This window comes from Carcharhinus amblyrhynchos, chromosome 2 (assembly GCF_965287045.1).
Source record: "Carcharhinus amblyrhynchos chromosome 2, sCarAmb.v2.hapA, whole genome shotgun sequence".
Taxonomy (NCBI): Eukaryota; Metazoa; Chordata; class Chondrichthyes; order Carcharhiniformes; family Carcharhinidae; genus Carcharhinus; species Carcharhinus amblyrhynchos.
This window is the reverse complement of record NC_137325.1, coordinates 21590591-21618486: the sequence shown is the minus strand read 5'-3', so window position 1 is coordinate 21618486 and position 27896 is coordinate 21590591. Positions and strand designations below refer to the sequence as shown.

General features: G+C 42.9%; 1 protein-coding gene across 1 annotated transcript in view; it reads left to right on the top strand.

Annotated features, from left to right (window-relative positions):
• The window catches only part of LOC145353036 (collagen alpha-6(VI) chain-like), a 138674-nt gene that overhangs the window by 32431 nt on the left and 78347 nt on the right, over window positions 1-27896 (top strand). Inside the window, exons 8-12 of the mRNA XM_080203359.1 lie at window positions 942-1297; window positions 4774-4852; window positions 10856-11001; window positions 11259-11351; window positions 11477-11530. Coding sequence (XP_080059485.1) covers window positions 942-1297; window positions 4774-4852; window positions 10856-11001; window positions 11259-11351; window positions 11477-11530 — 728 coding nt within the window. The remainder of the gene's footprint in view (window positions 1-941; window positions 1298-4773; window positions 4853-10855; window positions 11002-11258; window positions 11352-11476; window positions 11531-27896) is intronic.

The window sequence follows — 27896 nt, the reverse complement described above, 5'->3', positions numbered from 1 at the left end:
AATATATCCAAGAGTCTGAGGGTACAATCTTACCCGCCATTCATGCCACAGCCACCACCTTCTGCACCGACCACAATCCCACCCAGGCCCTATCCTCATAATCCCATGCATTTACCGTAGCTAGTCCCCCTGACACTAAGGGGCCAATCCACCTAGCCCGCACATCTTTGGATATGAGGGGCCATGGGAATGGGTGGAGGAGCCTAGGCTGGCATGCATGGTTTGAGAGGCCGTGGGGATGGAAGGCAGCATGAAGTGACGAGAGTTGGCATGGACTGGGAATGGGGATGTGTGGGATTGTGGTTGGTGCAGAAGCAATGGGCCGAATGGCCTCCTTCTACACTGTAGGATTCTATGAGCCATATCCTCTGTGCTTACATATATCCATATATTCACCACGTATGCTTTTTTATAGATCTTGTGTCAACTTAGTTCTAACTCATGCAAACCCTTGTACCTCCCCACCCACCACCCTTTGATCTTACACCCTGCATGCCAACTCAGACACCTTGGTGAAATAAAATAAAGCATTAAGTATTATAGCAGACATTATTAAAAAAAGGCATTCATAAAAACACATTCAGTACATTTAATTTCCTTCAAATACTTACTGTCTTTGTTGAGGGCTTTTTTTTTAGACATCTGGGACAAAGCCCTTAAGCATCAAGGTCACCCTTATAAACAGACCCTGTGTCTGCAGCTCCAGCATTTCCCCCACCACCTCCCCTGTCCAACATCAGCATCTTTCTCAGTCCTTTGTGTACTATGTTTCTCCCATCTCCTTACCAAATTCTCTCTCCCACCACTAGCAACCCCTATTATCATTTCTGATTTTCTCATTATTTTCTTCCATTTTTGCCAAAAAGTTGAAAAGCAAGTTAATCATTTTGACATTTACTGCAATGTATAAAAACTCTGACTTTGGATCATTCATACTTTAGAGGAACCATCGTGTAAGATAGACATTGCTGTGGGATTTGATGTCTCAAGAAGGACCGGATCAAGGAACATATTTGCTGGCCAGCAAAAATTACAGGCAAAGCTTCATTCGATATTTCAGGAAATTGCTTCCATTCATAACATCAGCTGTGCACCTGCTTCCAAGCTAAATATCAGAATGGGTTATCATGTGAAAAGCAATACTGGCCGGTCTATCTTTGAAACTGACTTTGAAGAGTACAACTCAGAAATTTTAGATAAACTGTTAGAAGTTCAAACAGATGCCAAAATTGATCTGAACACTGAAAATTTAAAATCATTCCCTGGCATATTCAATACATCAGAAGCAAAAGCAAAGGTAAGTGTATTTTTTAACCACATGTGCAACATTTTCAAACCTACTCATTTAAGTCTTACAAGAATACTGTTTTTAAAACGTGTGGATGATACATATTTGACTACTTGGATGCACCATAATGACTTGGACTATGTACTGTCTCTGTTCTGGCAATTTTTTAATGATGTAGCAATCAAGCTACATTCAATGGCTACTCCCATTGATCCAATTTTCAAATACATTGCATATTGTTCTACAGACCATTGGCCAAAGTTCATTGTGTCTCCCCCACCCTGATTTGCTCTTAGCTCTGGCAAAGGGTTATCTAGGCTCAAAACGTTGGCTCAATTCTCTCAACACAGATGCTGTCAGACCTGCCGAAATTTTCCAGCCTTTTCAATTTTTGTTGACATTGTGACATGTCTCTGTTGACCTAACTACTCTCAGCTAGGTGATATTCAGAAACTGCAATTACCCTGCGTACCTCTGTTCTATGATCACCATTCTTGTTTATTATCTATTGATTCCTGGAGGAAAAGCCATGTATTATGGGTTACAAATGAGAAAATCATTTGGCATCCATGGCTTTAAAGCTCATATTCTTTCCCATCCATAGTTGTTCATCCATAGATCTTGGCTATCTTATGAATTCTGGGTGTTTGGTCCACAAATTTGAGCGAGCTACTTGTGGGAAAACCTTTCACACCTCGTGGTATATGTTTTTTTTCTGAGCTTATTCTTTCCTTTGCAATGGGAAGATTATCAGTCAGGTGATGAGTTTGTGCATATATGGTAGCAGTTAAGTGCCTTGGAGTTGGAAAGAATGTAAAGCGACAATGAGAAGAAAAGATCAGAGATGGTGTTTGCAGAATCAGTTTTATATCTGATGAGGGCCTCACCCTGCTAGTGTCAGACAATGTGGGATTCCCCTCAATGGATTCTATGGACTCATTGCACAATTCCGCTCTCAAGATCATGATCTCCCTTGCACCCTTCCCCAGATGAACGAACCTGACTGCCCCCACTCCCCCCTGCTACCTTGCTGAGACCCCGACCCTAGATTTGCTTGGACTCCTGAGTGGATTTGGGCTGCATTTAGTGCCAGCATTGCCTCCACATCCAGTTGGCATCTTTGGCACTAAGGTGGGACCACCCCAAGAAAAGAGCGATAACCCACGTTAAAACAGTTGATGTTTCTCCCAGCATTAAATTGCTGTGAGGCAGCAGTCAGGATCTTGGGGCACATTTCTTGCCAACCTAAGGGGTGGGACGAGGACGATGAGCACCATATAGAATGTAACCCAAGGATCTCAATGTAAAACTTTGCCAATGATATGTAGCCGGAAGTATGGAACCTAATGTAAGATGATATTAGAAAGCTTGCAGATTGGGCAGCTAAGTGACAAATAAATTTTAACATAGATAAATGTGAGGTGATGAACTTGGTCAGAGAAACAGAAACATCACCATTTCCTTAAGGACTAAGAAACTGAATAGGGTTGAAAAGCCAAGGAATATAGGGCACATCTTTAAAAGTAGCCTTGTAGGTCGGCAAGGAAGTTACAAATGTTCACAAAGCAGCATGATTTAATTCCAGGGAAAAGGCATTCAAAGTTAGTGAAATTATGAAAACTGTTTATGGTACCCTGGTCAGATCACAGTTTAGAATTTTGTGCACAGTTGTAGTCTCCATACTATGGAAAGGACATAGAGGGTGCAATTTTACCATTTTCAGGCACGACGTGGTGAAAAAATGGGATGTAAAAGCAATTAGTGCGGTTGGTGTCAGTTTTCATGACCCGCAACATTTTACGAGCACTAGATTTCCAGCGTGGTCAGCCTCTGACCGGAATTGGGCAAGAGGCAGGGTAATACATATAAATTTATTTAAATGCTGTTCAACATCAGCATTGCAAGCCCAACAATCAAATGTCCAGGTTAGCCTCTCTTTATGACCACACCAGGAAAGATTAGTGCCTGCAAAGAATAGACATCCTCCCCATTTTACAGGGAGGAGTTGACTTGGCCTCTCTGGTAGAGCTGAAAGCCATTGAGGCCCCCAGGAGAGACCAAGGGCAAAGGGAGGTTGCCTCTGGGCAATGTCAGACTGGCAGTGTCACCTTGGCACCTGGGCAATGCCCACTGGGTGACCAGGGACCGGGGCCAGTGGGGGAGGGTAATGAGGGAGGGGCCAGCAGGGGGGACTAATGGAGAAAGGGCTAGTCGGGGCTGGGCCAGTAGGGCAGAGCTAATGGGGCAGGAGCTAATGGGAGGAGGGGGCCCACAGCAACTCTACAGCAATCAGTGGGGGAAGAGGGGAAACATAGAAGATAGGAGCAAGTGGAGGCCATTTAGCCCTTTGAGCCTGCTCTGACATTCATTAAGATCATGGCTGATCATCCATCTCAGTAACTTAATCACTTTGTAGCAATTGGTGGGGGGAGGAAGTGGGGGGGGGGGGGTGCCTGTTGCCACTCTACAGCTATCAGTGGGGGAAGGGAGAAAAAGGGAGTTTGCTGCCACTGTGCAATGATTGGTGGGGGTAGGGGGAGTTGGTGAGCTGTCTTTTGCCTAGTTCCCTCCATCCCCACCAATCATTACAGAATGGCAACAAGCCCCCTCTCCCCCACCAATAGCTGTATCTTGGGCTGCGGGCCTCCACGATTGCAGGTGGGAGGGCTGCTTCAGGCTGCCTGCACTAGCAGAGGCCTGACAGCTCTCTCTTTTCTGTCAGACACCTGCTACTGCTCATGCACACATGCGGCGTCAGAGGCCCAAAAGACAGATCTGAAACTCTCCTAGTTTTAAGTCCGCCCAAATGGTAAAATCACCACCAGAGATACTGGAGAAACTGCAAAAAAAACTTACAATGATTGAACCAGAGCTGAGAGATTACAGCTGTTGGGGAATGTTGCACAAGTGAGGGCTTTTTTTCTTCAGAAAATTTAAGAGGTCATTAAAATTATGAATGAGATGGGCAAGATAAATGTTGAAATAATCTTCCCATTTGAGGCTTAATCCTGAAATAAGTATCACAAACAAATCCAATAGGGAAAATTGTCTTCACCAGAGAATGTATAGAATGTGAAACTCACTAACATGGGAAATGGATGGGGTAAATAGCTTAGGTGATTTCAAAGTGAAGTAAGAAAATTACATGAGAGAGAGGAAAAAGAATATAAAAGCCTGCTGAAAGGCTGAAACGTGGTAGTTAAAAGTGGAGGAAACAGATATGGAGAATATACATCTAATTGGCCAGATTGGCTTGTTTCCATGCTGTATGTTCTGTGTATGCGTTAACAGTTACTTTAATACTATCACAAATGCGATGAAAATTTACTATTCATCTGTTCCTTTTATTTAGTTACTATTTCAGATATAAATTCCTCTGTTCCTTTTGTTTAATTACTGTTTTAGGTATAAATTCCTCTTTTCCTTTTGTTTAATTACTATTTTAGATATAAATTAGAAAAAAAACTCTTTTTATCTTTTTATAGATAATGTTGCTATTCACGGATGGGTTGCTTGGCAGTGAAATGATGCTTAAACAAATCTCAAACGAGCTCAGTAATGAAGGTATGTGCAAAATGTGAAGAATATCTGATACAATGCAGGGTAGTATGATGAACTGTATAGAACACTAGTTAGGCCAATTGGTGGAAGTCTGTGTATAGTTCTGGTCAGCACATAAAGTTTAAATTTTATTTATTAGTGTTACAAGCAGGTTTACATTAACACTGTAATTAAGTTACTGTGAAAATCCCCTAGCCACCACACTCCAGCGATTGTTTGGGTACATTGAGGGAGAATTCATCCTGGCAATGCACCTACTGTGGTAGGAAACTAAGCACCTGGAGGAAATCTGTGCAGATACGGGGAGAATGTGCAGACCCCACACAGACAGTGACCCAAGCCAGGAATTGAACCCAGGTCCCTAGTAATGTGAGCAGCAAAGCTAACCGCTGTGCCACGGTGCCATCCTACATTACAGGAAGGACACAATTGCTTGGGAAAGTGTACAGGGATTTACAAGAATGCTGCCAGGGCTTGAATGTTGCAGCTACGAGGAAAGTTTGGATGGGCTGGGAATGTTTTTCTTAGAATGGAGAAAGCTAATAGAGATGAACAACATTACGAGGGGCATAGATAGGGAGGAATGCCTTACTTCCCTTTGAGTGAGGTCAACTACAAGGGGCCACAAATTTAAAGTGATTGTTAGAAAGATTAGATGGGACATGAGGAAAATCTTTTTCACCCAGAGGGTGTCGGGTGTCTGGAATTCGCTGCCTGATTTGATAGTGGAAGCAGAAACCCCTCAACTCATTTAAAAAGTATCTGGATCTGTACATGAGGCCAGCAAGACTATGGACCGGGTGCTGGAATGTGGCATTGGAATGAACAGCTTTTTTTAAACTTTTCAGCTGGCACAGTATACGCGATTTGATTAATGGCCTCTTTCCATGCCATTTGGCTCTCAAACCATCCACTATACTTTGGGCCGTTGCAGTCCTGAGTGCTTGGAATGTTGATATGTTTCCGAATCCAAAGTTATAGAGGGAATTTAAAATTTATAGATTCTCTTGCCCAGTGCACTGACAACAAAGCAGGATTTTAAATTTTGCCTTATTTAAATCTGTCAGCCAAATGCTGTGATGTTGTAGGTGCCTGAGCATCTGATTTCCACCATCTCCTAAAGGCACTTTTCTGGATGGATACATGAATTTGTGAAGTTGCCTATGAAATGAGGATATAGCCTTGGACAGAATTTTTGCCTGGGTTTATCAGAAGCAGACAGCAATGGAGGGAGCATTGCTTCCAGACACATGAGATATTGCTCATGGCACTGACTATGATTGACAATTTCTTCTTGCTCTCTACATCTCATGACCATAAGATATTGGAACAGAATTACGCCATTTGGCCCATTGAGTCTACTCTGCCATTCGGCCATGGGTGATAAGTTTTTCGATCCCATTTTCCCATCTTTTCCCCGTAACCCTTGATCCCCTTACTGATGATACATCTCTATCTTAAATACACTCACTGATCTGAATTGGTCAATGAATTACACAGATTCACAACTTTCTGGCTGAAGAAATTCATCCTCATCTCAATTCTAAAGGGTCATCAATTATGAACCTCTTGTGGCATTCAATCCTGATTACTATAGTCCAGTCGCTGTTGGTTTATTATTTCTGAGCTTATCTTTAATCTGTACATGAGACAACACAAGGCAGGGCAGCCAAAATATAATTGATGTTGAATTAAAAACATCTGGATGTCATTAAGAACTATGTTTACCTTTGTGTATATTCAAAATGCCAGCAGATTATTTCACTTAAGCATAGACCACAGGAATAGAGAATGAGGTCAAAATCCCAAACAGTAATATGTATATGGAATATCCACAAAAAAAACTAATTCCACTAATTCCTTTAAAAAAACAGCTGAATAAATAGCTGGTTTAAGATTTAAACTGAATAGGATTAAGCGCTAAAAATTATATTAGGAAGGAACAGATGTGCAGAGTATTTCCTAAATAGTAAGAAATTGGCAAGTGTAGATGTATAAAGGGTGTCCTTGTTTAGTCACTGAAGATTAACATGTAGGCGCAGCAAGATATTAGGAAGTCCAATGGAATGTTAACCTTTATCGCAAGAGGATTTGGATACATATGTAATGCGGTCTCGCTTCAATTGTGTAGATGTTTGGTTAGATTGCACCTGGAGTAGTGTGCAATTTTGGCCCTCTTACCTCAGGAACTATATTGTTGTCATAGAGGGAGTGCAAAGAAGGTTCACCAGACTTGTTCTGGGGATGGCAGGACTGTCTGATGAAGGGAGATTGGAAAAACTGGGGTTATAAGCAGCCAACATAATCACGTACCCCTGACATACCCTTTTCGACCTTCTTCCATCGGGAAAAAGATGACAAAAGCCTGAGGTCACATACCAACTGAGTCAACAACAACATCTTCCCTGCTGTCATCAAACTTTATATTAAATTGATCTTTTGCTACATCCCAGCTATTACTATAACACTACACTCTGCACCCTCTCCTTTTCTTCTCTATGAAGAATATGCTTTGTCTGTATACTGTGGAAGAAACAATATTTTTCACTGTATACTAATACATGAGACAATGAATAAAATCAAGTCAAATCCAAGTCAAAAATAGAATTTTGAAGAGTGAGAGGTGATCTCATTGACATCTACAAATTACTTAAAGGAATAGACAGGGTAGAAGCTAGTAAGATGTTTCCCTTAGTTGGGCAATCTAGACCCGGGGACCCAATTTCCAAATTGGGGTATGCCATTTACATAAGAACTTCTTTACACAGAGGGCAGTGAATCTTTCTCTACTTTGGAGGGCCATGGAAGCTCAGCCATTGTGTATGTTTAAAGCAGAGATTGATATGCTTCTGATTAATAATACTGTAAAGGGTTAAGTTGATATAAAAGGAATGGAGTGTTCAATCAGCCTGATTGTATTAAATGGCGGAGAAGGCTCAATGGCCTACTCCTGTTCTTATGTTCCTGTGTTTCGAAAGCAGGTTGTGGTGAAGGGGTCAGACATTAGTGGGGGGGAAATGGGGCCGTGTATATTAGGGGTTGGACATTGGGATGGGGAGATGGGGTCAGACATTATGGTGGGTGGGGGTGTAGGACGTTGCGGGAGGGAGGTCAGACATTGGAGGAGAGTTAGGGGTGAGACATTGTGAGGGTTGGACATGGGAAGGAGTGGGGTTGGGTCAGTGGGATAAACATTGTGTCTGTGGTGGGTGTGTCTAGCCAAGTCAGGAGGTCAGACCAACAGGAGACTGAGGAACCCGTGTGGTTGTTAGGGGTGTCCAAGTTGAGGAATACTGTAGGGAGGTGGCTTAGTGGGAGGAGGGAATGTGGGAGCTCCCTGGGGGTTCAGAAGTGTGGAGGAGTGCTTGTGAGTGATTTGACCTCAGTCTTTAAAATATTTATACTGAAGTTAGAGGTAGTTTTACTTTTTCTAACAGTTGCAGATTAACTATTAGTGTATCAGTGGCAGAATAATGTGAAGTTAGCAATTTAAATTGAAAAATTGTGATTAAATTTAAATAGCAGGGAGTGGCACAGTGATTAGAACTGCTGCCTCACTGTGTCAGGGACCCAGATTCAATTCCAGCCTTGGGTCACTGTCTGTGTGGAGTCTGCATGTTTGTCCTGTGCCTGTATGGGTTTCCTTCATGTGCTCCAATTTCCTCCCACAATCTGAAAGATGTGCTGGTTAGGAGCATTGACCCGACCAGGTGCTGGAGTGTGGCGACTAGGAGAATTTCACAGTAACTTCATTGCTATGTTAATATAAGCTTGTGACTGATAAATAAACTTAAACAAAACCTTTAAATCACTTTGTAGGATGATTCCCAATGCAGCACAAGTGTCCAGAGGAAGTTAATACTTCTGGACAATTACTAGGTAAACCGTCACCTGGGAACTTTGAGAGGGTTTTCTTTGTGCGTCTTTGGGGTACTCCCCAAATCCAACACTAGGGAGGCAGGGTATTACAGGCCACGGATTTAGATTAAAGGAAGAAGTTTACAATATAGCCAAATAGTAAGCCTGAGATTTGGCAGGATTTAAATTCAGCAATGAATGGCCAAGAAATTGATAACAAAAGAGAAAATAGAATGGGCGAGTGAACTAGCAAAATACATAATAAGATATGTACCTATAGGTATATAAGAAGGAAGAGATCAGCTGAGGTAAACCTGAGTCCCTTACATGCAGAGACAGGAAACATTATAATGAAGAGTAACAACAATGCACAGATATTAAATGAATATTTTACATCTATCTTCACATTAGAAGAAACAAACAAATTCTGGAAATGGTGGTAACCAAGAGACTAGCGAGAATGAAGAATTTAAATAAATTAGTTTGAGTAGATAAGCATTATTGCAGAAATTAATGCAACTATGAACTGACAAATCCCGTGGTTCTGACAGCAATCATAGTTCCATTGGTTTTGATTTTCCAGAATTCCTTAAGATTTTAGAAAGGTCCCTGTATATATTGAATGGTAACAAATATAACAAAGGAGGGAGAGAAAGAGGGCAGTTAGCCTGACACCTCTATTCAGGAAAATGTTAAAAACTGTTATTAGGGATGTGGTAACAGGGGACTTAGAAAATCATAATATGATTGATCAGAGTGAACACTGTTTTATTGAAGGGAAATTGTGTTTTACAAATTTATTCAAGCTTTTTGAGATTGAGGTGGATAGGCAGCATTTGGATTTTCAACAATCAATCAGGAAAGTTCACTAAAGAGGTTATTACAATTGAGCAGGAAGATCTCATTAGCAGGATTAGCTCAGAGAAAATATGTCAAATTGGTGACATATTTTCTTTGTTGCTGGGTAGGTGCGAAGCTTCAGTGGCTCCATTTTCCCTGAAGAGACATTGCAGGGAAAAAGAAAATGAGACCATTTATATTGGAAAGTGGTTGGATAATGTCCAATGCCTTTGAATATTTTTTGGTGAACATTTTGTTCCTGGTCACTCTACTAAAGATACAAATCATTGAAAAGACAGCCAATTTCCATTCAATTATCTCAGAGATTTTATTATAAATATCTGGGCCAAATCATATGGGAGAGCTGATGCTGGCTGTCTCCCCAAGTAGAAAAGTCTCCAAAAGGACCCACCCCACAGCCACAATGTGATAATGAGATGTGGGAGGGTTTAATTGTAGGATTTGGCAACTCCATCAGTCCCAGCAGCACTAAGGGGTGCATTAGTGAATGAGGCCAGGACAACAAGAAGTGCAAGAAGCCTCAAGGATCCACAGAAATAGTGAGTTTGGGGTCTTGGTCAGGAAAGGGGACATGGGGATGGGAGGGTTGGGCTTAAGGCTAGGGGGGTATTAACATTCCATAGCTCTCCAAAAGAAAAGGAATTTGAAACAAAATGGCCCAATATGTCCAGTGAGACTTCAATGTGCCATTTGGTTATTTTCTGGCCGGTGATTTTTCCAAATTCATCAAATATGTAATTTACTCAGATGAAGAATTTGCCCATGCCATAAAATCTTTGGCACAGGCAGCCAGCGGGCAGCCAGCAGGAGCGGGCAGCCTGATTATTTTACCTAGCTCCTTCAAAAGGCAGGGTTTGCTCTTTGGGGCCTTGTCTTTATGGATTCCCTCAGATTAAACACAACCTCTTACTAACCCCCTCCTAGCCTTAAGCCCAACCCTGCCATCCCCATGTCAGTGTCGGTGGGATTGGCAACTTTTTCTGCCAATGTCTGGAGCCTACCCTTTGCCCTTATTATTGTGGTAAGCTTAGTTGGGTGGGAAGGTTGTGGATTTGCACCCGCCTTATTTTACATGTCTCCCCACTCCCCCCACCAGAAACCCTCCCATCAGGGGCATGTAAAAAGTAACCCTTTATTTCTATTCAGAGCAACTGCTGTGCTTTTATTTCGTAATCTCACTTGATATGTTTCCCTGCCATTTAACGATGACTGCCAACACCCAATCTTCAATACTAACAAAGTTATCGGCAATAACGTGTCGTGATAAGTGAGCGTTTTCTATTCCAGGAATCCATAGAATCATTACGGTGGCTTTGGAAGGTGCTGCGAACTTTGATGAGATTCATTATATTGATGTTGGAACTGGATTTGGAATCAAGCAACAGCTATCAATTGAAATGGATGATATCGAAAATGCTTTGCTTGAACAAATAGTAAGTGATCTTGAGAAAAACAAGGCAGTATTAACATTCCGTAGCTCTCCAAAAGGAATGGAATTTGAAACAAAATGGCCCAATATGTCCAGTGACACTCCAGTGTGCTGTTTGGTTATTTTCTGGCCGGTGATTTTTCCTAATTCATCAAATATGTAATCCACTCATGAAGAATTTGCCGTTCAGTGACTTAAGTATATTGAGAAGCTAATCACCCAATGCATGCTGCTATTAAAAATATTCATGTGTTTTTGCAGAGTGCAGCTATGGAAACAAAGTGCTGTAATGCCCTTTGCACGTGCTTTGGTGAACGAGGTCCAATTGGTTTGCAAGGGATCAAAGGGCAGAAGGTAAATTAATAATATGTTTGAAATTTTAACAGCTTCATGACACATAATTATTCATTGGGATTTAGAAAGAAAATTGCAGTGCCTTTCCTATTGATTACTCAATAAATATGATGATGTTGTTTTAGGGACAACCAGGTGTGAAGGGATTTCAAGGCTACCCAGGGGAAGAAGGAGGAATGGTAAGTGTTAACAGACATAAACTATTTACATTGACATGATGAAAAATGCTTCTGTTTTTGTTTGTCTCTGGGGCATTTTATTAACCTTTTGGCTAAGATCAAACATCAGATCAAGCTGAAGATGGGGTGCAATGCAATTCAACTGTTGAAGAGTACATAGTGTTTGTTCTGACCTGCATTTCTTCAAATGGTTAGTGTTCTCTGTACAAGATGGGACCCTGACTTGCATCTCATAAGAGACTCCTTGCCTTAGAAGGTAGGTGCAGCCAATTGTCATCCCTCTGAAAGTGGCAGCAAGCTTGGATTTTGTTTGCCTCACTTGTGGGGACCATGTGGGATTCAGTTTGAATTTGATATTTGGAGCAAGCAAGGAAAGGATTTGGGTTTGCCTGGGTTTGTGGCATTTACCAGGCAGCAGATTAAAGAGAATTTTGACTTCTATACGGGTGTACAGAAGAGAAACCAGTAAGTGACCTTGCATTATTGGTGAGCTTATGGTGGGCTTAAATACTTCCTTCTCAAAAGTGTGGACTGATTTAATTTAGGTTACAGTGGGATCTATTTTCATTATAAGATGATGAGGGGGATAGATAGAGTGGACGTGCAGAGACTATTTCCACTGGTGGATGTAGCTGTCACTGGGGGCATAAATATAAGGTTCATGATGGGAGATATAGGAAGGATGTCGGAGGTAGATTCTTCAGTCAGAGAGTGGTTGGGGTTTGGAGTACACTGCCTGCTGTGATAGTGGAGTTGGACACTTTAGGAACTTTCAAGCAGTTATTGGATAGACACATGGAGCACATCAGAATGATAGGGAGTGAGATAGCTTGATCTTGGGTTTGGACATAGCTTGGCACAACATTGAGGGCTGAAGGGCCTGTACTGTGCTGTACTGTTCTATGTTCAATGTCCTATGTTCTATTTCTGGACAGCCCACGTGTTTTCTGGACAGATAGCGGAGGCCTCATTTGAAGAAAAACAGGTGAGCTGCAGGCATTGAATGGGGGCCCCACTTGATACAGGCCTGTCACTATTGGGCGTATTCGTGACTGCCAACCTAACAGCAAGGAATGTCCAGGATGGGTAGTGAGCTGTTTGAGTATGGAGGAGAAGGGAATCCAATGCCGGCGATTCCCTGGTTATTTTTGTAGTGTTCCTCCTGGCAAAAAAAAAACTTGGTTTAAACCTTACTTCATAGATTCATGGAGGTTTACAGCATGGAAACAAGCCCTTCAGCCCAACTTTTACATGCTGCCCAGTTTTTACCACTAAGCCAGCCCCAATTGCCCAGATTTGGCCCATATCCCTCTATACCCATCGTAACTGTCTAAGTGCTTTTTTTGTAAAAGACAAAATTGTACCCGCCTCTACTACTGTCTCTGGCATCTCATTTCATACACCAACCACCCTCTGAGTAAAAAAATTGCCCCTCTGGACCCTTTTGTAACTCTCCCCTCTCAGCTTAAACATATGCCTTCTAGTTTTAGACTCCCCTAGCTTTGGGGAAAGGGAAAAAAGACATCTTCAGCTACATTGCTCATTAAACTATTGAGGAGTGCACAGCATTTGTTCTGAACTGCGTTTCCTCAAATAGTTAAGGTTCTCTATATGTCATGGGATCCCGACTTGCAAATCATAAGGGATTTCTTGCTTTAGAAGGTAGGTGCTTGGCGCAGCCAATTGTCACGTTTCTGAAAGTGGCAGCAGGTTGATCATTGACAGTAACAGAGAGGCATGTGCAGTTAAAAGATGCTAAAGTGACTTTTTAGATTCATTTGGTGTCTCTGATGAAATTTACATGGAATTTTGAGTTCGGAATTTGAACCACTCCAGGGTTATTCTGAAGGGTTCTAATAAGACTTGAACATTAAAAAAATTAATTAATGGGATGTGGGCATCGCTGGCTGGACCAGCACATATTGTCGATCCCGAATTGCCCTTGAGCTGACTTTTTGAACTGCAGCAGTCCATGTGATGTAGATACACCCACAGAACTGCATAGGAAGGAGTTCCAGGATTTAGACCCAGTGACAGTGAAGGAATGATAATATATAATCCCAAGTCTGGAGGGTGAATGGCTTGAAGGGGAAGTTACAGGTCGTGCTGTTCTATACCTCATCTGCCCCTGTCCTACTAGATGGTCATAGGTTTGGAAGGTGTTATCTAAGGAGGCTTGATGAGTTCCTGCAGTGCAAGTTGTAGACAGTACATACTGCTGAATATGGGAGTGAATATTTGTGGATGGAGTGACAATCAAGTGGGCTGCTTTATCTTGGACGGTGTTGGTCTTCTGGGGTGTTGATCTTGTTGAAGCTGAACTCGTGCAGGCAAGTGAGTCAGGCCACCCAGAGCCAGTTAGCTCAGTTGGCTGGATGGCTGGTTTATGATGCGGAGTGCCGCCAACAGTGCGGGTTCAATTCCGTTAACGGCTGAGGTTATTCATGAAGGCCCCGCCTTCTCAATTTCACCCCTCACTTGAGGGATGGTGATCCTCATGTTAAAATCGCCACCAGTCAACCTTTCCCCTTCAAGGGGAGAGCAAGCTATGGTCATCTGGAACAATGGTGACTTCACATTTACATTACTCATGCAGGCAAGCTGAGAATATTCCATCTGACTCCAGACTTGAGCCTGATAGCTGACAGGCTTTGGGTGGCAGGCGGGGGTGGGTGGTAGTGTCACACGATGAGTTACTCGCTGCAGGGGAAATCGTAACAGAATTACCTAAGTTTGTATTTCCTTCCCACCAAATAAAGTACCAAATAAAAAGCAGCAGGAAATAGTTGTTGATACATTCCAGCCCAGCCAGGAGGCAAAGGGGGAAAGGTTTCCTTGCTGAAGCAGTACATTGCAGATTGTGTCATTTCTCCAGGAGATAAGCAGTATTGTGGTCTAAGTGGCTTTCCATATTGATTTGATTGAGGAACACTAGGCTGGCTGTGCAGGTAGCAGCCCACAGTCCTCACTGTTTCCAGGGAATCCACGTAGTCTGCAAGCAGCACAATAAATTTCTCCCCCATTTCGCCTAAATATCTCACATCTCATGTGCAAAGAAAATAAATCAGCAGACTGCCATTTAGAAGTTCTGAGCTCATTCCTTCCATCCGTTTCATAGTCTACTGCTGATTAGCATTCTCCCTTTGCTCTAAAAAAAATTGAATTATCCAATGATTTGTATTAAACCAAGTACATAATACAACAAAGGTGTAAATTTACATTGTAAATCAAATCAAATTATCAGGTCATTTGAATTCAGAAAATTTGATTGAGGTGGAGTAGACAGTGTGGCTAAGCTTGGAAGGTTTGCAAATATTGCTGCATGAATCCATTTAACACGAGTCTGTATAAATCATCTTATTAAGATGTGCTGAGTATATATACGTCAGATCCAGAACATGACCAATTATAGTTATTCTTTTCTTTTGTGTATAGTAAAGTTGACTTTTTGATTCTACTAATATAACCCAGCTGTTTGTCAGCTGTACTGGCATCGCGTCTCAGCTGAAATCCATTTGTCAAGGGAATGCTAGAAGCAGATTTTCACAAAAACTCAGTGACGTGTGGACAATCGCATGATTTTTACTCATTTTTTTTGTATTTTTACATTAGTTTACATTGGTTTAAGTGTCTGGGACAAATGATGATTCACTGTCTTTTTAGCTGTTGATGGCTTAATTCCATCCTTTCATATGATGAATGATGCAAGCATCTTTTTAAACTTTTTCCTTTGTGCTGAACTGGTCCAACCTCTCCTGCTTGATTGAATGCAACTGTGTTTATCTTTTCCTTTTGATCACTAAATACCTCCAAATATCTGCTCAATAACTGACATACGTAGCTACAAATGTGGATTCCATAACTGAGGTGTGACTCAATATTAACTTGCAGGCCAGTTGGGAATGAGGAGGCCCTGATATCACAAGGGCAGAACCCAGAAATAAAATCATCATCGAAAATGCTGGAAAATCTCAGCAGGTCAAACAGCATCTGTGCAGAGAGAATAGAGCCAAAGTTTCCCGTCAGGATGACCCTTCATCACAGCTGAAAACAAGGGAGATAGGACAAGATTTTACTATGAGGATGAGAGGTGGAGCGGAGGTTGGGGGGCTTGGCAGAGAGACAGACAAAGGGAATGAAAATGGTGATGATAAAGGCTGAGAATGGTGCTAAGAGCGTCCATTAAGAGATTGGAATGTGTAAGTGACAACAAAGATTTGATTCGTTTTGATTTATTGTCACTTGTACTAACATACAGTGAAAAGTATTGTTTCTTGCGCGCTACACAGCATACTGTTCACAGAGAAGGAAACGAGGGAGTGCAGAATGTAGTGTTACTGTCATAGCTAGGGTGTAGAGAAAGATTAGAGAGTTTAGAAGAGTTAGAATGAAGTTTTAGAAGGATAGAATGAGAGTCAAAGATAGAATTAGAAGGTATGCTGGGCACAGCTTGTAAGAAGTCGCCTCGATCCGGCGCCATCTTGGAAAAAAAAGGTGCACAGTGTCAAGGGACTACCTGAGGAATGAGGTCTAGTGGGGTAGGGGTTTGGATAAAGATGGAAAGCGAGATTTTGTCAACATGTCCATCCTTGGTCTTTTGCAATGTTCAAGTCAACCCAACGAGAGGAACAATACCTCATCTTCCGATTGGGCACTTTACAGCCTTCTGGACTGAACATTAAGTTCAACAACTTCAGAGCATGAACTCTCTCTCCCTTCCATTCCATCTCTATTTATTTTATTTCATTTCTTCTTTTCATTAATTCATCCACTTCAATTCACTTATATTCTTTTTACTCTTCTCTTTCTAAAATCTCACTCTCCATCTTGATCGGGGTGCCATTTTTAAAGGGTGCCCTGATAAAAATACTTAAAAATATAACCCCCGGATGTCTCCAGACATCCAGGGAATACCCAACCCCCCTCACACCCACTCATGCAGCACCCTCCAGGATAATCCTGTTGGCACTGCACCCCTCGGACTGGCTGCACAATGCCAGGATACTGCCTGGACGTTACTGTCTCCCCACTGGGGAATGCACTCACCTTTGATCTTCCAGTGGGTTCTGCTCACTAGGTACACATTGTGGGAGGCCTGTCATGATTTCCGAATGGACGACAGAGTGGGGCAATTCATCAGGCATAAGCCCTGATTATTATACTTAAATGTATCCAAATGGGGATTCCGACGTTCAACGTCAGGATTCCTGTTATATCACTGGCGGATGGGTAGGGGACAATCGGAATGGGAAATCCCACCAGCGTAAACGGTGTTTCCGCAGCTGAAGATTTCCTACCCCCAGCCCGATCTCTTGACTCGAGCAATGCTGAATTTTTAACTCAGTCAACTTTGCTCTAACATACTTTAAAAACCCTTTTGTAGCCTTAAGAGTTCACCTTGAATTTCCCAGTTCACCTTTCCTGCTATAACTATGTGTTTCACAGCTACTTGCTGAGTACTTTTTTCTCTCACTCCCTCTTTTGCCCCTCTCATTTTCTCTCCTCCTCTCAGGCTGAAAGCAGTTTTCTTATAAAGAGCATTCACTTTTTCTTAAGGCAATTACATTATCTCTAATACTGGATTCTAATATTGATCTGGATTTTACAGTAATCCCCAACTTTGTGACAATTCAGTTATGCCTGGATTCTTATGGCAATTCCCAACCTATGCCAATTACCTATTGATTGGCAATGTCCTCTGCAAATGCTAACTCCCTAACACATGTGCTATTGTACTGTGGCAGCACGTTGGTACAGTGGTTAGCACTACTGCCTCACAGGGCCAGGGACCCAGATTCAATTCCGGCCTCACTCAACTGTGTGAAGTTTGCACTTTCTCCCCGTGTCTGCGTAGATTTCCTCAGGGTACTCTGGTTTCCTCTCTCAGTCCAAAAATGTGTAGGTTAGGTTGATTGGCCATGATAAATTTACCTAGTATCTGGGGGATTAGCAGGATAAATGTGTGGTGTTATGGGAATATGGATTGTGGTCAGTACAGATTCGATGGGCTGAATGGCCTCCTGTTCTATAAGGATTCCATGAATCTATGATACTGCTAGCTCTTAACATTTTCTCCTAGTAAGAGCCTCCTTAATAAGTGTCCCAAAACAAATATCTTTGGCAAGTAACTTATTTTGTAGGCGGTTTTTGCAACTTTCAACTTCTACTCAAATATTTGCAATTCCCGGACAATGGAAATGCATCTGGTTTCCTTGACCTTGCACCCTTCACTTCAAATTAAAATTCCAACATTCAATTCGTTCTTCTAGCCACTGACTCTCCTAATTTTGGCACCTGCATACTATAAATGCTAGACACACTGGAGCCCAAATGTGTTCCAGCCACATGTTCTTTCTTAAAACTACAATATAGCAATTTTGACATTTAAATATATGCCAATTTCCCTTTTTTTTATTCATTCATGGGAAGTGGGCATTACTGGCTGGCCAGCATTTATTGCTCTTCCCTAGTTGCTTGAGGGCAGTTGAAAGTCAACCGCATTGCTGTGGCTCTGGAGTCACATATAGACCAGACTAGGTAAGATCAGCAGATTTCCTTCCCTAGAAGGCATTAGTGAACCAGATGGGTTTTTCTGACATTCGACAATGGTTTCATGATCATCAGCAGATTTTTAATTCCAGATTTTTTTTATGGAATTCAAATTCCACCACTTGCTATGGTGGAATTCGAACCCAGGTCCCCAGAACATTAGCTGAGTTTCTGGATTAATAGTCGAGCGATAATACACTGGGCCATCACTTCCCCGAACAACATTAGACTAATATATAAGCTTATGAACAGTACAGTTTGATAACTTAAGCCTTATTAATGACAAATGTCTTAATAAGGTGAAGTCTAAGAGACTCCCTTCCTTGAGGTTGAGATAAACAATATCCACCCAACATCCCTTCAAGTTTTCATTGTAAATGTACATTCCTAAATCTGGTTTTGTTTCTTTGAAGAGTTGGATCTTGAAGACTTTGTCTCATCTGAAAAAACACTCAGGGTGGGATTTCTGGCTGCCTCACCCCAGAACCAGAAAATCACACCTGAGGTCAACAGACCTTTGCATGGTCCACACCACCCACTACCCCCAACTCTCGCCCACTACGATTCCAATGGCGGACAGGACAAGAACATTCCACCCAATGTGCAGCATTTAGCTCATATAATCCTGCATTCAATTTATTGGGAATGGAACCTTCCATTTAATCTTCCATTTCTTCATTACCATAATTCATACCCATTATTGCATCCCCAATTTAATAGTCAAAATTCTTGACCTTTTTTCACAAAAAATGCCTTTCAGCCCATTCTTTGTGTCAGTTTTATGCTCCCACACTGGTGGGTTCTGAGGTTAGGAATGGTGGTTGGGGGAACATGAAATTGCATGGATGAACTTTGCTCTTCAGGATGATCCTGCAGCGGTGAGTGGTTTTCACAAAGCATAAAGTGATACTGATGAAGGCAGAATTAGTGATGAATGGCTAAGCCCATTGTGCGACAGATATGCTTGGATATGTGGAAGTGAAGATAGAGGTCATAACTGGGAAAGCAATTGGGATGGGAGAGAATTAAGATATTTCTTGGAGCAAGAGCAACGGAGTCCGAGAGGGGGAGTGACTGAGTCAATTAACAGCTGGGATTAAGTGGATTCCTTGAAGAGTGTAAAGGGTGTCAGAATAGAGTTAAGAGAGCAATCAAGAAGGGGACATGAAATTGCTTTGACTGATAAGGCAAAAGAGAATCCAAAGACCTTCTACAAACATATAAAGGGCAAAAGAGTAACTAGGGAGAGAGTAGAGCCTCTTAAAGATCAACAAGATTATCTATGTGCAGATTCACAAGAGATGGCTGAGATTCTAAATGAATATTTCTCATCAGTATTTACTGTTGAGAAAGGCATGGATGTTAAGGAACTTGGGGAAATAAATAGTGATGTCTTGAGGAGTGCACATAAAACAGAGAAGGAGGTGCTGGAAGTCTTAAAGCGCATCAAGGCAGATAAATCTACAGAGCCTGATGAAATGTATCCCAGAACGATGTGGGAGGCTAGGAAGGAAATTGTGGATCCCTTAACAGAGATACTTGAATCATCAACAACCACAGGTGAAGTCCTGAAAATTGGAGGATGGCAAATGTTGTGCCTTTGTTTGAGAAGGGCTGCAAGGAAAATCTTAGGGACAACAGGCCAGTGAGCCTCACATCTGTAATGAGTAAGTTGTTGGAAGGTATTCTGAGAAACAGGATCTACAGACATTTAGAGAAGCAAGGACTGATTAGGGACAGTCAACATGGCTTGGTGAGTGGAAAATCGTGTCTCACAAATTTAATTGAGTTTTTTGAAGGTGTAACCAAGAAGGTAGGTGAGGACAGTACAGTGTATGTTCTCTACATGGACTTTAGCAAGGCCTTTGACAAAGGTGTTGCAGATGGTTAAATCTCATGGAATCCAGGGTGAGGTAGCCAACTGGAGACTAAATTGGCTTGATAACAGAAGTGGTTGTAGAGGGTTGTTTTTCAAACTGGAAGCCTGTGACCAGTGGTGTGCCTCAGGGCTCAGTGCTAGGTCAACTGTTATTTGTCATTTATATTAATGATTTGGATGGGAATTTAGAAGCCATGGTTAGTAAGTTTGTAGATGAAACCAAGATTGGTGGCATAGTGTACCATGAAGAAGGTTAACTAGGATTGCAATGGGATCTTGATCAATTGGGCCCATGGGCTGATGAATGATGGAATTTAATTTAGATAAATGTGAGGTGATGCATTTTGGTAGATTGAACCAGGGCAGGACTTACTCAGTTAATGGTAGGGCATTGGTGGGAAAGTTATACAACAAAGAGTTCTAGGGGTACAGGTTCATAGCTCCTTGAAAGTGGAGTCACAGACGGACAGAGTAGTGAAGAAGGCATTCGGCATGCTTGGTTTCAATGGTCAGAACATTGAGTACAGGAGTTGGGACGTCTTGTTGAAGTTGTACAAGACATTGTAAGGCCACACTTGGAACACTGTGCAATTCTCGTCACCCTATTATAGAAATGATATTATTAAACTAGAAAGAGTGCAGAAAAGATTGACTAGGATGCTACCGGGACTTGATGGTTTGAGTTATAAGGAGAGGCTGGATAGACTGGGACTTTTTTCTCTGGAGTGTAGGAGGCTTAGGAGTGATCTTATAGAGCTCTATAAAATAATGAGGGGCATAGATCAGCTAAAAAGTCAACATCTTTTCCGAAAGGTAGGGGAGTCTAAAACTAGAGGGCATAGGTTTAAGGTGAGAGAGGAGAGATACAAAAGTGTCCAGAGGGACATTTTTTTTTACATAGAGGATGGTGAGTGTGTGGAACAGGCTGCCAGGAGTAGTAACAGAAGTGGGTACAATTTTGTCTTTTAAAAAGCATTTAGTCAGTAAGATTGGTGTAGAGGGATACGGGCCAACTGTGGGCAATTGGGACTGGCTGTGTGGTACAAAAAGGGTGACGTGGACAAGTTGGGCTGAAGGGCCTGTTTCCATGCTGTAAACCTCTATGACTCTGCGACTGTATGATAGCTGCAAGAAGTGTGGAGGTGTAGTGGTGGTGGTGAAAGGTTCAGCAATTGGGATTTAGGGAATGCAGTTACAAGTGACTTAGCGAGAGTTTTTTAGACATATATCCCAAACGAAATGAAGGTGAAAGGAGGTTGTGTGTGAGGAACTCAAGTGAATGATCAGTGATGATGTTATCTGTATTAGAGACCAAAGATGTACATGGCATGGGAGGTGGCACAGTCGAAGGGTTGGGCTGTGAGTATCAATAGGAGAGTCTATATGGACGTAGAGATTCATTTGTGAAGACTGGGATTCGGAGGAAAGACGAAACATGAAGCTAAAGTGAAGATTGTATCTCAGAAGCTGAACAGTCTCTTATTGCTGATACTAAGCTAGGGAAGCACCAACAACATACTGAAAAGATAATTGGTGCCTAGATAAATGTAGATAATGAGGATTTTAAAGGAGAGAGAAAGGGAACTCAGCAAGCTTTTCAGAAGGGGAGAAATTAAGCTATGATTTGGGATTAAGAGCTGCAGTGCAACGGCGGCAGTTTGGGTGATGGTCGAAGGTGTCAGGAAGGTTTCAGTAAGGAAGCCAATGGTCACTAGTTGTGAGACAAGTTTCAGGATGCCAGTAAAGCAGTGGTGGCAAGAGGCTCATTTATTTCTTGCAACACTTTTGCAGCTGCTTCTGAACAGATATTCTGACGAGAAATGGCGAGGGAGCAGTGATTGTTGGTCCACTGACAGAATCTATTGCTGTTTGAGATGCAGGTGGCAGTAAGGAAGTTACTGAGATAGTCTTTCATGAACATTCTGCATCGGAAGGTTGGCGAGGCTCGAGGGTAGGTTTCTGCTTGCAAGAAGGCAGAGAGTGCAAAGAGAGGGTATCTTTAGGCTTATCCACTAGGAGGCTTGAAACCTTGCTGGCATGAAACTTGACCAGCAACAGGAGAGTAGAAAGGCAGCAGAGTAATACCTTGAAGCTGGAATTACCCTACAAAATACCCCAGAGAATAATGGCAGCTTCAGAAAGAAGGTCACAAATTCAGAAGAAGTCAACTTTTTAAATGGATTTCCTGTGCCCGATTCTGGGGCGGGGGGAGGGGGGAAAGCACTCGAATGTATGTTCAGATCTTGGCCATTTTTCAGTGAGTAGCTCCCTCAGTTAGTGTTCATAGACTGCACTAGGATTTTGCAGTAAACCACAAATTCGGAGAGCGATGCGTCACTTTAAACAAGAGCTTAAACATTTCTGGGGAGCTTAAGATGAAGAAATACTAGGATAGTTAACAAAAAGAAATTGGTTGAAGAAATGGGTTTCAGGAAAATGTTCAAAATGTGGAAAGTGAGGTAGGGAAGCCAAGGCATTTTAGATGGAATTCCAGCGTGTAAGGGTAACATAGCTGTAGGCTCTGTATCGGTAGCAGGGCCCAGTGACAAGAGGATACAAAAGATGGTAAAGTCAGGAATGGTGATTTTGGAAAGGGGATAGGAATGGGAAGTGTGAGCTGGTCTGGAATTGTGGTGGAATGTATAGGTAAGAGTGAAGGTCTAAAATGTGAGACCCTGGAGGATTTGGAACCACGTAAACAAAGGGGGTGCTGAATCTGGGCGCAATTCAGATCCGACTTGTAAACCTGTGCTCAGGCGCCCACATACGCACTCAGCCTGAAAAAAGATCACAAACCTGAATCGCGCTGTGGACAGGGCTTATCACGCCTGAAACGCTACTGCTCTGATTGGAGCCTTCAACTGCGCATGCGCAGTAAAAAAATTTAGAAAAACGCTCCCCTGTCACATTGCCCCCAGACCACAAAAAGCAAATAAAGCTGCCTGGGAGCAAAAAGTGGGAGCAATGGCCCCACAGATATCGCCCCAACCCCACAACTTAACTGTCCCCCTTATCCATCCAGCCCCCCCAATCCAGACTGATTGCAACCCTCCACCCCACCAATCGCCCGCAGAATAGCAGCAGATCCTCCTGCCCCTACCCCTCTGCCCTGAACCAAATTTCCATCTGGCCTGCCTCCTTTCTCTTCTTCCCCCACCCCAGCCAGAGATCCATCTGACCTCCTTCTCCCCAGCACCCCCCTCCCAAGCCAGAGAGTGATCGCCACCACCCCCCCCCACCAGCCCAACAGCCCCCACTCCCCACAGCCCCCACTCCCCACTTCCCCCTTACCCACCAACCAGAGAATGATCAGGCCTTCCCTCCTCCCCACCCCTGCCAGGGAGCTATCTGCGGCCCCGCTCCCCGCCAATGTCCCACCTGAGAACAATCTGGCATTCCTCATCCCTCTTTCCTCCAGAGAGAGATCTGGCCTCCCTCCCCACCACCAGACAGATCTGACCTCCCTCTGCCCCCAGCCCCCCCTCCCCTTCCCCCCACCAGAAAATGATTTGACCCTGCCTTCCCCCTCCTCAGTGAATGATCTGCCCCACTCCCCCCATCAGACAGCGATCAGGCCTCCCTCCTTCCCCCCAACTATCATACAGTGATCTGGCTCTGCCTCCACCCCACCCATCGAGAGTGATCTGGCCTCCTCCACCCGCCCCCCCCCCCCCCCCCCCCCCCCCCAAAACAGATAATGATCTAGCCCTTCTCCCCTCCCCCCTCCCACCGGAGATACATTGACCCGTCTCCTCCTCCCTTCCCCCCACCTGGAGAATGACCTGTTCCCCCTGATCTGAGTTTGAGAGCTGCTGGAATGTCGGAACTTACCTCTTCAGAAACTGGAGCGCCTGAAACAGACCTTTGCTGAGCATGTCTGTTTCGTGCCGAATTGTTTTGACTGAATGCTATGGTACAGGGGGAAATAATGGTAAGATTGGGCGTCCAGCTAATTAAGTCAATTTAATTGCATGCAAATGCGTTTAAATTGACGTCGCACCTGTTTCGGGTGCGGTTCTTATTGTGGCATTTGCAGGCCTTGGTAAAGTGGGTGTTTGCACAGACATGGGTATGGATCAGACTAATCGCCTCACGCCTAATCTTACCAAGTTTTCGTGCCCGAACATGGGTGCGACACAATGGTAAAATTGGGCCCAAAATGTAAATTTAACCCTGCGAGGTTTACGCGTAGTGTTGGACAAATAGGGTTAATCACAGACATGAATCAATGGTGGAGTTTGGACATGTAGGGGGGGGATTCACCAGACCTGTTGGTTGCTGTTGGGAATCTCTATGGTTGCTAAATTAGCCATGATGTGGGTATGCCGGCGTTGCTTGCTTGCGAGTATATTATCAAATAAATAGGTTGGACTAAAACCTGGTGTTGTCAGACTTTTTACTGTGCTAAATTAGCCATCAGGGATAAATTGGGATTCCCGCTATGTGGCGAATCATTGCCATTCACCCAGCTTGCTGGCCCCAATCAGGTTCCCGCTCAAACACAAACCCAGTTATTATTTTATAGTGTCAATTTGAATATAATTAGTGGACATGAAGGCCAATTCAAAGCCTTCTTGCCATTCATCCACCTCCCTGGCAGAATCTGCACTAGGTGGGTTTTGGTGTTGGTCATGAACATCATGGACCTGGCACAGAATCTGCACTAGGCGGGTTTTGGTGTTGGTCATGAACATCATGGACCTGGCACAGAATCTGCACTAGGCGGGTTTTGGCGTTGGTCATGAACATCATGGACCTGGCACATTGAACCCTGAGGGGGGATTCAAGAAGATAAAAGCAGTATCCATGTGTCCCTCTGCACTGCCAGACTGCAGGGGGAGGATCCCCCATGTGTCCTGGGGGTTGGGCAGGTTTAGGCTTGGGGTTGGGGCAAGAGGTTGACCATAGCACTCTACCCTGGGATGGGGGTCTTGTGATTCGTCTGCCCCTCCTAACCCTGGAAAACCTGAACACTCTTGGCATGGTCATTTCAAACATTTCCCTGATCAAAATGTTCATTCCGGTCTGTGTACTATGAAAACATTGAAGTGGCCTAGTCACTTTAATCTCCATGTCCCTGGTCACCTAGCTTCCAAATCACAGCAGCACTCCATTCCGAGAAGGGATTCTTTTTATTCTCTGCCAAAAACCACAGGTATGTGAACACCTCTTTCAAGTTCTCTGACTAATGGGAGGAGTCACTTCCGCTGAGGGTTGGGGGGGGTGGGGGTGCAGAGAATTCTCTTCTTCACAGCTGCTCACTCAGCCCCATTTATATAACATTGCAATTATTCATAGTCTTTGAGCTTTCCTGAAAAGCACAAATCCTTGGAAATCCTTTTAATTCCATGGAAATCTTTTGAAGTCCTTTGCTTTCCCTAGGGAACCTTAATTTTCCTTGGAAAAGTTTTGCTTTCATTCAATTTCACAGTGCGGTCTGAAAAACCTTTGATTAATAGCTAAATGGCTTTTGCACAGCATGCATTGTTTATCCTTCCTTTCATGGTTGGATGCATCTGAAATGCCCCCTATTGTTCCTAAGTTCAATGTTTATACAAATGTGGAACTAAAAGCACTTAGCTATTTTAAAGTTGCCTGCAGCTATGAATCACTAGGTAACTCAAGGTGAGTGGGTTGTTGGGTCACTCTTGTGTGCGCGGTATTAGAGGGTGGGCAGGGGGGAGGGGAGGGGGTGCAGAGGGGCTGATCCATTCTTTCTGTGATCAGGAGAAGATGCCCCTCTGTGCTGTGGGGTTGGTGGTGCTCCCCTGGTCAGCAGGAGGTGGAATGGGATCACCATTTCTGTTGTTGGGAGCGTTGCCTGTCTGTCAGCGTGGCATTCCCATCTCTGAACAGCCAGGCTGGCAGGAGGAATTTCACATGTTGCATAAATCTGTTTTTCCCGCTGGCGTGGGCACTTAAATTCAAAATGGATGAATCACACCCATTATGGACAATGGAATATGGGAGTTTATCAAGGAGCATAAAGCAATGATGTGATTCAGAAGAACAAATATACTGTCTGCTTTGCTAGATTATACTTATTCTCTTTATGTGTGTTCAAGTGTGTTGACATTAGAACTCAATTTGTACAAATTATTTACATTCTTCTTATTGCCTCATTAGCCAAATCTTGACATGGAGGCCAATAGTAATCACAGATGAGTAAACTTCTTCCCCATCGTGTAATAATTGTTCACTGTGAATCCCACCATCTGAAAAATCAAGAGACAAACTCCTAAACAAAATCAGGAGATTATAACTCATGAGTTACTTTAACTTTTCAAACAACATCTTGGTGGTGAGGAAGCTCTTAAAAGTATTATAATTCATAGTAATTTGGGCAAAGATATCCTAATTAAAGAAAGCCAGCACAAATTCGTTGAAAGTCCTTTGATGAGACAACAGAGATGGATGAACAGCAGACGTACAAGCAGAATTTGAGCTCATACAATAAATAGGACAGTGGCAATAGGAATATGAAGTTGGCTGAATGACAGGAAACAGAGACAATTGCTGAATGGGTACATTTTGGACTGGAGGAAGATTTATAGCAGAAGTCCCCTGGGGTCGATGTTAGGATTCCTGGTCTTTCTGATATATGTTAATCACCTAGACCTTGGTTTACAGGCACAATATCAAAATTTACAGATGTTATGCCACATAAAAACATTGTGAACTCTGAGGAGAATGGTAAACAACTTCCAAAAGTGATTGGTGCAATGGATGAAATTTAATGCAGAGGAGGTGAGGTGATTCATTTTGGTAAGAAAAATACAGAGGAACAATATCAAATAAAAGATGCAACTGTAAGGGGGTGCAAGGAAATAGAAGGGCCTGAGCAGCCAGCATAATTAAGGACCCCACGCACCCTGGACACTCCCTCTTCCACCATCTTCTGTCTGGAAAAAGATACAAAAGTCTGAAGTCACATAACAGCTGACTCAAGGACAGCTTCTTCCCTGCTGCTGTCAGACTTTTGAATGGATTTACATTGTATTATGTTGATCTTTCTCTACACCCTAGCTATGACTGCAACACTACATTCTGCAGTCTCTCGTTTCCTTTTCTACGTACGGTATGCTTTGTATAGCGCGCAAGAAACAATATTTTTTACTGTATGTTAATACATGTGACAGTAATAAATCAAATCAATCAAAATCTGTCTATTTGCATAAATCATTGCTGCTGGAAAGGCAGGGTGATTTCATTTTCTTGTATCTAGTTGTAGCCACAGAATCATCTGTATTACTTTTGTTGTTCTCCATTAGTCCATTCTTTGCTCCCTCCCATTTGTTATCCACATCTTCCCCTTAGCACATCATTTGAAAACAGTATGGTTTACATGTACACTGATGACATTCAGTACTACCTGACCACTTTAACACCTCTCTCAAAGCCTCCACCATCTCTAACTAGTCACACTCCTTGTCTGATGCACAGTATTGACTGAACATAAATCTTCTTCCACTAAACATTGAGAAGGCTGAAGCCATTATCTTTGTTCCCTGCTGCAAACTCTGTTCCTGAGCACTGACTCTTTGGGAGAGACTTTTAGGCCATGCTCGCTCCAAAACTGGCAAATCCCGCCCGAGGTCAATGGGCTTTTGCACAGTCCACCCCCTGCCTGCCGCGGGGATCATAGCAGGCAGAACAGGAACATTCTCCCCTTTATTCCTCCTTGCCAACTTTCTGATGCTGAACAAGACCGTTCATAAGCTTGATGTTGTCTTCAGCACTAAGATAAGCTAATGACCATATATCTACTTCTAAGACAGTTTACTTTCACTTTCATAATATTACACAATTCTTCTCTTACCTTGGCTCATTTGCTGCTCAATCCCCGATCCATGCCTATGTTACCTTTAAACATGACTATCCCACACATTCCTGATTTGACTCTTAGATTCTAGCCTCTGTTATGATCTGGGGCCAGAT